Below are 11,382 nucleotides of genomic sequence, written 5' to 3'. Positions count from 1 at the left end.
GAACGCAAGCGTGGGCATGCGCGCCGCGCCGCTAAATGGTCAGATTCACGGTTTAAGAAAAACACCTTTTTTAAGGCCAGAATAAACGTTCAGAGACGCGTCACGGCCTCTCAGTGTAGCAGGTCACAACGAACCTGGTTCATTAATTAAATGCGCGCGTACGGGTCGTATATTTACGAGTGCTGGTATGATTGCCGACATCTCAAAACTTAACTGACATTCATGATTCTTCCTGACGTTGCCGCAGCCCTGACAAACAACACATGAAAATGTACGCCAGCTTTCTTTTGTCGCATGCTAATTTTCCATGCTTCCTAGTGATACGAATTTCGGATAATACGAATCTTTTTGGTGGTCCCGTGAGATTCGTATCACCAAGGTTTCACTGTATACGCGATGCGAGATAGCTAAAAGACATATGAGGGAATTACGCTTATAGCTGCGGCGTGATGCGCGTTGTACTATATGGTACTCAAAGGACAATACCGCCCTTAAGGACGTGTTTCATGCGCAATTCATAGCATCTTCTAAACGCTAGCTTCAGGGCACGCCGCTCGCATCACACAAGCTCAAATCGTTGCAGACACCGCGAATGCCTTTTCGTTGCCTATGACACACCTAAACTTTCTTTTTTGGGGCGAACCGCATTACGCTAACAACGTCCCATGTCAGATGAGCTTATATGCCTTTTGGCATTCTCCTGAGTGTGTATTTAATCTCTGACATACAGCCGCAGTAATGATGACTCCGCTGTCCAAAACAAACAGTAGCCGTCGCGCAGTCGTCGGTATTTAGAAGATGGACCGCATTACTTCGATTACGCTGCTCTCCGGGTCTCACGATGTGGGAGCACGCTACGGAGTTGACCCATCCCCGAAACACGTACATCTAATATGCGCCCGGTCTCCCGGCTTCCAGTATTCTTCTCGGCTGTGTTCCGGACATGTCCGCCGTTCGGCGGTTCGGCGACAAGTCGATGAAACCGCACGAGAAGATGACGGACGACGAAGGTGACGACGAGCAGGAGGACAGCTTCGGCACGCTGAACCGCCAGTTCGCCGAACGCTGCACCGCGCACGGATTCAATCGCATCGCGTCCACTCACAGGCTGCGCCGCATGCTGTGGGTCGTCATCGTGGTCGTGGCCGTGGGCGGATTCCTTTACCACATCAGCTTCCTGACTAGCAACTATTTCTCGTACCCGATCATGACGGCCACCGAAGAAGTGCACGCCGAAGAGCTGCACTTTCCGGCCATAACCGTGTGCAACCTGAACCTGCTTCGCAAAAGCACCTTCGAAGACTACCTCAAGGACATCGCGGCGAAAGCGGGCTACCCTACCTCTGGCTTCACGACCACGACTTCGCCGGATGGAGGCGCTTCGAGGACGGCGCACGGAAAGACTCGGGACATGTTCTCTCCCACGACCAAGGGCTACTCCAATACAAATGGAAACAGCGGCGGAAGCGGTGACGAGGATGATGGCGAGCTCTGCTACAAGACCGTGGACGAGTTCCTCAAGAGCAGCCGCACCATGGACCTGAGCGACATGTGGATGAACTTCATCGCCACCAAGGACCAGCTGCAGAAATTTGGCCACCAGGCTAACGACCTTGTGGTGCAGTGCACGTACAATGCACGCAACTGCTTCGACGAGAGGTGAAGCTGTTGTTTATTTAGCGTCGTTTAAGGCATTGCGGTTTTTAGTGACGTCAATTGCATTGGTCTTGTTTCTGTATAACCTTTAGAGGTGTGTCCACATGCAGCTTTATTGAAGTTGTCGCCGTCCGTATTTTACCATGATGGGCGCCGTAGGCGTGCGCATGGTTCTCCTTCAGGGGGGGGGGGGGAAGCGAAGGTTTATCGCAGCACCCCCCTTCCTACTAAGTCGATGTATGGGGCAAACTTTGCCCCCCCCCCCCCCCCCCCCCCCCGTGCGCACCCCTATGATGGGCGATACTCTTTCGTTCCGTTGTCATTCTGTTCACCCAAGGCAACTTCAGAGTCGGCAAAATGTACCGTGTCGAAAATGTTTGATGACGCGAGTACACGAAAAGCGTAAGTCGGCGCTACATGGTCAGTTGTCTAATGAATCCTGAGATTTTCTCTCTCTATTTTAGCCATCTTAAACAGCTGATGTAGCGTTATGAAGTAAGAGCTACGGAGGCGGTAAGGGGGATGTAGTGATGCCAGATATATATTTCGCTGACTAAGCGATGTGCGCATTTGCAGCCATTCCATCCTGCGTGTCGAATCATACCCTTCACCTCGATATGGACTCTGCCAGACGATCCGCTTGGCCAACGAATCGATGCGGAAAGTTCGGAAGACGGGTCCCACCTTAGGTAAGAAGAACCTTGGCGGGTGCACGGGTATATCTCTACACAGATGACTGTCGACCTGCGAACTTTATTATTCGTAAAGGTTGCTATGACGAAAACCAAAAAGAGGAAAGGGAGAACATTTCGTCAATAAACGTTGTGCCTGACGTATACACACACGCCTTTATAGGAATACATACGTACTTTATTGGCGATGTCTTGCGTTTATGCGGTAGCGCACATGCATTGACAAACATGGACGCCAAATAGTGACGCGCAACACATTATATTTAGACCAGTAACTATTCCAGTGACTTTAGCGCAAGTACAGCGCGCGTGTCTTTACTTTTGCCAGTTATGCCTTCTCCAGAAACTTCTATACAGAAACTGACTCGAAGCAAGTGTACCGTTGCGGTAAGCTAATGCGTGAAAGGTTCTCAGGCCAACGAGCGGTAATTTTTGTGTACAGGATTTACATCGCGTAAAACACGACGCAAGTTTACCAAAAGTGTAAGGCGATTTAGTCTAAGTTGAGAACTTTACGAATAATTTGGAAGTTTTGGCAGGTGCACATGCATGCATAGTAGTGCTCAGTCGAATGTCAACTTAAGGAACTATTAATATCTCGGGTTGCCCTGTTTAGTGGTTTCTACTACTTTCCTTGGAGAGTTCCGAAAACGTTTTCTCTCTTTTTCTTTTCTCGTTAATCTGTAGTTATAGGCAATCCGTTGTACTTCTTTTTACTCCTGCACTAAACATGGCTTCGTGGTTTTCGGCATGTTTGCATTGTCATTGCTGCTGTGTGCCTTATTTTTGGCGGTGGTCAACGTGCCTTTGCAAAGCTTTCATTTAGTCTAAAGGCCACCATAATATTTCCTGTAATTTTTGTTATATGAACACACTAAAGTAAAATGATGCACACGATCAACAAATTCTTACAGCTTTTTAGGACATCGCCTCTGTGAATAAAAGAAATATGGGTCCATTCAAGGTAGTTTATCTGAAGTTCTAATTTATTTCGCTCCACCTCGAACACCCTAAATGTGTTTGGAGCCTCTCACCACAAGACGGGTGAAGTTTGTAATGTCAGATGAGCTTTGAAATTTTAACACTTAACCCGTTCAACTTCTTTGCGGAATCTGCAATCAGAAAATCGAAGATATATCACGCGTGATCCGGATAAACTGTGACCACAACCTCCACCTTGTATTTTGTCATAAGTCAATCATGTTACAAAATCTGTATACAAGACACGTTGTAAAATTTGCATTCTTAATTCATGACCTTTACACGTCGGAAAGTCGCACTGCGTGACGTATGGTTGTGTTCCTAATGGTCGAATAACTGAAATACCCACAGGCCTGCTTTAACACTTAGTGTTCAAGGAACTGCGGAAAATGAACACCCATCGATCGCGATATAGGTCAAATAAGTATACATGTTTGTTAACATTAAAACTATTGTTCAACTTGGTTTCTAACGGTCTCTTGGGACACTCTTAGTGTCTTAATTTTTCAAAGCTACTTTATAGAACGATTCGTGCTGGCCAAGTTATCTGTGCATGCTTACGTGAGTGTGGTATCTTCTCGTTACGTTCATTGCAGGAATGCGTTTAACACTAAACATTGAGCGCAGCGAGTACCTGGACATTATCTCGCCCGAGTTCGGAACTCGGATTCTGATTCACCCGCTTGGCACTCTGCCCAGCCTTGAACGGGGCGGTATAACACTTACGCCCGGAAGCAAGAGCTACATCAGCATCAGAATGGTGAGAATCCTACGTTTCCTTTTCCGTAAAACTGTTTTGCTGGCGTTCACTGTTTCCTGTTTTGCTCTTTCAATTTCCTCTTTCCCTTATTCCCAACGTGGGTAGCGAGTCTGATCTACGCCTGATTTACCTTTGTAGCTTTTAGCATATCACTCTAAGAAAAAAAGGTGTCCTTTGACTCTCTTTTTATACATGTAAGACTCACATGTGTAGCACTCCCTTTAGAGAGGCGAATTGACGCTCTTTAGGAGAGTCGTGCATTGACACTCTTTTGGAAAGTCGTGCGTTCCACGACTCTCCTAAAGAGGGTCAACGTGCCGCTCTAAAGGGAGTGCTACACAGAGTCATATGACTCCATAAAAAGAGAGTCACAGTTCTTAGTGTAGGCGTGCGCACGAGGGGGCAGGGGGGGGGGGTTCCAAATCTGTCCCATACCTTTACTCAGTCAGACCTTTCCCGCCATTTTTTAATGCGCAGCGTGGCTTATGGTAGGCTGTTGCAAAGGCGTGGCTTATGGCAGGCCGTTGTGACAAGAATGCCAACACTTCATTTTCATTTTTGCATCCATGCTGGAGGTTTTCTTTTTTTTTCCTACTCGACTAACGAGGGGGGGAGGGGGGAGGCGCTGCGGTGAGACTTGGCCCCTGTAATGGAGAATCCTGCGCACGCCTATGATTTTTAGTACCATTGCTTTTTCTTGTCTCATCCCTAATTGGGGGGCTAGGAGGTCCTTGGCGATGTCGCAATGAGTGCCTGTTAAAAAAAAAAAGAAAAGAAAAAAACCCCTGCGCCCGGCGTCGGCAATCAGTTCAGTGCCTCGTCATCGGAGTCTTTACAGCGCAATTCCCTGCGAAAGTGGCCTTAGTGAAGAGATATTAATGTGACCTTCAATCACCATGTCCGATGACACACACGTTATCCAATGCCATTACATTCATTTAGCGAATAAGTTAATTCACCTGCCGTCGGTTTCAACTCGATACAGATGAGGGCAATATCGTATGCACTAACCAGTCGTTGATGGTCCTACAGAAGTAGAGAGAATTCCCGCGACTTGTCAAATATTGCCGCATTTCCCTCAAGGTGTCCTTCTTTGCCTTGGTTAACAATTCTCACTCGTTCGTTCACTGTAGCAGTGAAAGGACGGCATAACTTTCTTTTTCTTGTTTTTTTCGTTCCCTGTGTACGCTACTCTATGCAGCGCAAGATCGAGAGGCTGCCTGAACCATATCGCGGATGCAGCAAGAGTTTCAACGACAGCCGGATCACGCCGTACCTCCGCGAAGTGGGCCTCGACGACCTGCTTCAGCGATCCATCTACACGTTCGACGTGAGCGAGGACTTCGTTATAGCATCTCTATATTGTCAAGATATGCGTATAATTTAACGTTTGTCTTGTGAACCTTAAACACAGCAGGTCGCTTTGATATGTATACGCATGGCCGCACAGGTCCCAGTTGCGCTGCATAATACAGGCGAAGCGTTTTAAATGTCTGTCAAAAAACTATTAGATATATTTGTAGGCCTTTTGACGGTGGCCGAAAAGAAAAACAAGTCGCAGTTCGAATAACTGACGGTCATAACACGGTATTAGGACATTACACGAACACAGTCCCCATATCTCGTCGGCCTACGAGGCAGTGAAGACACTCTTGTGCTTTTCAGGGCCTCGGGCTTGTGCGAAAGCCTCCGAAAATAGACCAATCTCACCAGACCATCTGCGCATGCGCGAGTTTCCGACAGTGGCAAAGTGTTCTGTGGTGGCACTGCCGCCATCTTTTGTAGTTCTCGGAGCGCTGCTGGTGCAGCTGCTTGCTGCGTGTTTCAGGTACATTGGCGTTTAGCACCAATCCTCGACACGCAAGGCGATTGAACGCGCTGGAAAACTGTGTCCGCACCTACAATTTATGTTATTTTATTTCAGGTTAAACTGCATCCTAGCGCTCACAGAAAAAAAGAACAGTTGATAGTGCCTACATGTGACGAGGTCGTCTCGTCGGGTTGATGAGCTCGCGTCGTTTCGCTGAATAAATATTAGTGATTGAAAAAAAAAAGTAATCACGTTCCTGTCCTCATGAGAGCAAATATCTTCTTCAGTGAACGCAAGCTTGCAAGCGACACAAGCTACAGTATCCGGAAAATAACTTGCCCAAACTGCGTAGAGCTCTCCGCTATACGACAACAGGACGAAAAAAACAAGCCGAAGGGACGAAAAAAAGAAGCTTATTGCGCTTTTTTTTTGTCGAGCCGACACTTTCCATGTAGACTGTGTTGTCAACGCAGGACTTCGATCACAGTAATAAGTTAAACGTGAATGAAGATAAAACGGTCGCCGTGAAGCAGGTTATAGAGGCGCGTCCGCTGAACGGTGACTGACCGCTCATGCCGTTTGCCAAAGGTTAACATCACAAAAATCTCGTGAATGGCATAATATTTCCTGCTGTACAAGGGATGGATGAGTCAGCGAGAGATTTTGGCGGCACACGCAATGCGGCGGATAAGCAGTAGCTAGCTCGCTCCGGCTGGAGGCGGCGGCCTCAGCCGGTGGCTCGGCGCCAGTATCGTCGCTAGGCCTACCGCTTCGAAACGGCAGTGTACGGTTAATAGCCCACGCTCATAACGAAGTTCAGCTTTGCTAGCGCTGTTGCCCGCTCATCACAATAATATCGCATATTGAAAGGAATAGGGAAATCCCGGTGGCGGAGTTGGCTGCGATGCCGGCATGGCCCAGTTTTCGCGTGCGCTCCACGGCGCGAGCTGTACACAGCATGCAGTTAAAATCTTGGCTTGTATTACATGTCTCGTTCGTATACGCTTGACAGCATTTGGTGAGAGGTCGGGTTAGGTCTCCCTATATATTAAAGCGATCTCTGTTGAGCCCGGAACGGACGTTGTATCCAATCTGTCGCCGCTGGCGGCGTTCGCCCCGGCAAGGGGATCGAGCTCGCGTTATATCAACTTTTGCTGTCGCTTATCGGTCCATCGTTAGCGCAGCAAGGTTGTTATGACGCAATAGGGCACTGCTAAACCACGATGCATCATGCACAGGCAGTTCACAAACACGTTGAACAAGAAAGTGCGCGGTAGTTGCCTCTCAGTCCGACTTCGTTGACTATCGCACACATTCCTGTCGGAGCTTGAAATCCTTTGAGAACGCGTAAAATCCGAGTCCTTTTGCTTCAGGCTCCTGTTGTAGCATCCCAGCACACAGCCGCTAAAGCCTGTTAATGCAGCTCTCCAATGCACCAGCTGTCAGCAGCTGAACGTACCGAGTACTACAAGTACCAGCATGCACTGCGGCAGCGGTGGCGTAGTGCAACTAGCGGTGAGATCGGTCTATTGTGGTGCAGTCCCGCACGTTTCGGTGAATTCAGTACCTCTTTTTAACACGAAAGTGTTTTATGCCGGGGTCCACCAAGACTTCAGTGACGTATTTCCGTCACGGAAATGACGTCGAAAAAATGTAGACGATCAGATGGTAAAGAAAAAATGTTCCGTCAACGAGCATCGAACCTACGACCGCTCGGTCCGCAACAACAGATGCCGGGCGCGCTATCCACTGCGCCACGGTCACAGACTCTAGAGGGTTTACAAACGCGCCTTTTATATCTACCACTCTCCCGGTCAGAGGGGTGGTGTTGCCCTCTGGGAGCGGCAAAGTAAAGTAATTCATTATTACTGTGGCCTCCGCGATTAGTACCTGCAACGCGTTACACGTTCGTCCCATTCGGCGCGTTTTCTATAGAAGTGCAATTTTGTCAATGCCTTAACACACCGCGAGGTGGCGACCTTAACCCAAGCGTCGTAAAAGCGTCGGCCTTGATCATTGCATCACGCTAATCAAACGAAAAATAGCTCTGCGACGCGCGCCTGCCTCACCTGGCTCTAACACCGCGTTGCCTGCCTACGTGCTCGCCCCGAGAAAAATTGCGGCCGGGCCACCAGGGGGGGGGGGGGGGATGCACGACGCGCTTGGCGTTTCCCTTTAGTCCGGCCGTCGTGTTCAATCACATTTTATCATGCCGCAGTATGGCGACCAAGTTCTGCGTCGAATATGCGACGCTCTTCTGGCTATCACAACTCGTTCTCTGCTTACGCTTTCCCCGCTAACTACTACAGCTACCACAAGGTTTTGTGTAATCAATTAACATGGACGTTAGTCGCCGGGATGGAGATGTACCACCAAGTATCAAAGTGGGTGCATGTACGTTAAACGGTGCTATAGCTGCCAGACATCAATATACATTGTGCAAACAGTCTTATATCAATGTACAGTAAACATTCAGTTACTTCTATAAGGGCACGTTTTACTTTCGTGTTATTGCGATTCCTATGACGGAGGGATCAACCATGTTTTTTTCCTCCTCCTCCTCCTCTTCTCTCTCTTTCTTTCTCTCTTTCACTTTTTATTCCCCTTCCCCGATCCCCCAGTGTAGGGTAGCAAACTGGAAGCTTTTCTCGTTAACCTTATACTGCCTTCTGCCTTTCTGTCACCTTCCTCCTCCTACGCGAAGTGAATTCACAGATTTCTATAACAGTAAAGGAAGCAAAATTACAGTGTAAATTGCAATAAGCATTCACTTGTTTATCTAAATATTCGTCGGGTCAGTTATCCAAGGACACCCCGAACACAGTTCCCACAATGACCACAATCACATTGGGGTTACATTTTGGAAGCGTACGAGCATGTTGTAAACGAACGCCAGCTGTCTTACTCATAGGTCGGCAAAAAAAAAAAAAAAAGGGGGGGGGGGAGTTTACTCAGACCACCAAAGAAATATAGCTTGCTCTTATAGGGCTCACTCGGACTCAAGCTCACCAACATACTACTCAGACGGACTCACTCAGACTCTGACTCCCGGCCCGATCTGAGTCTGAGTGAGTCTACTATGAGTGAGTTTGCCGATCTACGGTCTTAGTTCCACTTATTTTCTTAGCGCCCTGTTGTACTTCCTCCTTCCTCGGAGGTGTATGCGATTTGTGTTTCGTCATGTTCTTTTTTTTTTTCAGTTTTTGTCAAACACTCTGCCGCGAAGCGGCGTTGCTTCGAACGTGCGGTTGCCTCGACGAGCTTTCGACCTCGGGACGTGTCGCTTGCGACCTTTGCAACGTCACTCAAGGTAAAGTGTGGTGATAATCTATTTCTTTCACTACGTAACGCAAGCAGCAGAACGTCTGGAATATGTTAAGAGTGCCAACTTGCCCCCGATGCTACGTCAATGAAGTTAAAGTGGGGTGTTAATCTAACTTCTTTCACTATAGGTAATGTAAGAATTTCTGGAATACGTTGAAGAGTGCCGATAAATTACACGAACTTTAGGTAACATCCCAACATATCAAAGAGGCAAACACGCACATATCTCGCGATGGACCATCAACTGTTTTCTCGCTGCAGGATATTATGCGACATAGTGATTCCATTTCACTGTATGGTTAAAAAAAAAAAAAAGATGAGGGAATTTGCACTAAGTCGCGCAAAGCTTGCCATGGAGTAACTGGTCAGTCTCAAGTGTTTAGCTATATAGGTGCTGCTATGTTGACTAGTTTTTGCTAGATTTCGACATGTTGTAAGTAGGTTTCGCTATGTTGCAACTGGGTTTGGTGTTTTGTAAGTAGTTTTTGCTTGAGGATCGATCATCTTCACTGTGCCAAGCTTTGCGCGACTTAGCGCAAACTTTCCGCATTAAAAAGAAGAAAAATTAATCACCGAGCAGTGTCAGTGGCAGCCCTTTTATATGTACAATACGGATGAATCCAGTAGTGGTCATCTTAGCCCGTTCGCCGTCTTCATCGCACTACCCACGCAGCACCGGGCATTGTTCGGAAGATTTTTTAGATGCGAAGTACTTAAGGCCGAGCTCAATCCGGTGGTGCGGCGTGACCACCCTTACTGAGCATGCGCATACCCTCTCCACTTTCCCTCCTCCCCCTCTCTACTTCCCTCTCCCCTTTCCCTCCCACTCTCTCCCCTTCCCCTCTCCCCTCTCCTCTCCCATACCCCTCTCCCTCCCCCTTTCCACTCTTCCTCTGAAACGCGGGCTAGACAATGCCGAAATTCTCCCTGCGCAACGCCGTGATGAGTCGAAGCGCATGCGCGTCCCCTCCCCATCTCTCTCTCTCCTCTCCTACGCTGCCCCCTGTCGACCGCGTTCCCCCGCTCGCCCTGTGAGAATTAACGGCCAGGCTAGATGGAAGATACGACGCGCGTAGCGTCCTCTTCGCTTCCACGACCGCGAGGTCGGTAGCATGCCCAACGAACGCCAACGGAACGCGATCGTGCAAGTCTCCGGCTTCGCATCGCCTCATGGTCCCCTTAGCGGGAGATGGTGTAATTTTTTTTTTCTACTCTGTCCCTTTTTTTCCAATGTTCGCGCGCTGTGATTACGCCGTCATGAAGATCTTGGTCGCCATAATGGGACACCAAAGAGAACAAATGAATTGGGTTCAATTGATAAAGTGTGCTGGGAGAACCTCTTGTAGTTTATTTCACCACATAGGTTTTTATTAAGGAGAAAAACCAAGTTCAAAGTTTCATTTTTAATTTCGCGCCGAACTTTGTAATTCGTGACGTAAATTATTTCAAAGAGCATTTAACGTATTTTGGCGCCACTGGCTCGACGAAATTTCCACAAACTCGTTTATGTCAAGTCTCTGGCCCCCTCAGAGGACAATGTACTTCGATTAAGCCGATAGGAACTACGCCATGCCCAAGTAGGCGCCGTCAAAAATATGTTGACGTCCCTGCAAATGGTGCGGGAATTCCAAGGTGGCGTCGCCACCTGTATTTTCTTTTAAGCGTCTTCGCGCAGAAAGCGTGGTGGTTTTTGGTATCGTGGAAGACTACTTTACTATGCGAGAAAAATTGGTTTTGCTCTTTAGTGTCCCTTTAAATGCTTCGCCAATTCTTGTAGAGGCATAGCGTATACCATGCACTAAATGGGCAATGCTAAAGAGACGCGGGAGCTGATGGCCCTATGTAGTCCTGGCTTTGCTGTTTTGCTAATTTCTTTCTTCCTCTCCTCTATTTCTTTCTCTCTCCTCTCATTTTTTTCTGTCTTTTTTCTTTTTGCTGTTTTTCCTATTTGGTTTTTCTCCCTCGCTGTCAATTTCTTTTTCTTGCTCTTTTCTCTTCCCTCCTCTCGGTACTCACTCTCACTCTATTTTCTTTATCTCTATTTCGTTGATCTTCTCCCTTTCTTCCTCTTTTTGCTTTCTTTCCTCTTCTGTTTTCTCCCTTCTTTCTCCCCTTCTCATTTCTTTCTTTTCTGTGCTATGCCTTGTCTCTCTCCGCCT

At 47.8% G+C, this 11,382-nt stretch overlaps 1 protein-coding gene across 1 annotated transcript in view; it reads left to right on the top strand.

Moving 5' to 3' along the window:
- The first annotated feature begins 943 nt into the window (after positions 1-943).
- Positions 944-11,382, top strand: part of LOC119381724 (acid-sensing ion channel 4-A) — an 88,106-nt gene continuing 77,667 nt past the window's right edge. Inside the window, exons 1-4 of the mRNA XM_049412876.1 lie at positions 944-1,659; positions 2,233-2,345; positions 3,926-4,089; positions 5,291-5,419. Of these exons, the coding sequence (XP_049268833.1) occupies positions 944-1,659; positions 2,233-2,345; positions 3,926-4,089; positions 5,291-5,419 (1,122 nt within the window). The remainder of the gene's footprint in view (positions 1,660-2,232; positions 2,346-3,925; positions 4,090-5,290; positions 5,420-11,382) is intronic.

The sequence above is a fragment of the Rhipicephalus sanguineus genome, chromosome 2 (assembly GCF_013339695.2).
Source record: "Rhipicephalus sanguineus isolate Rsan-2018 chromosome 2, BIME_Rsan_1.4, whole genome shotgun sequence".
Lineage (NCBI taxonomy): Eukaryota > Metazoa > Arthropoda > Arachnida > Ixodida > Ixodidae > Rhipicephalus > Rhipicephalus sanguineus.
Note: the sequence above shows the minus strand (reverse complement) of the source record. Positions and strands in the feature narration are given on the sequence as shown.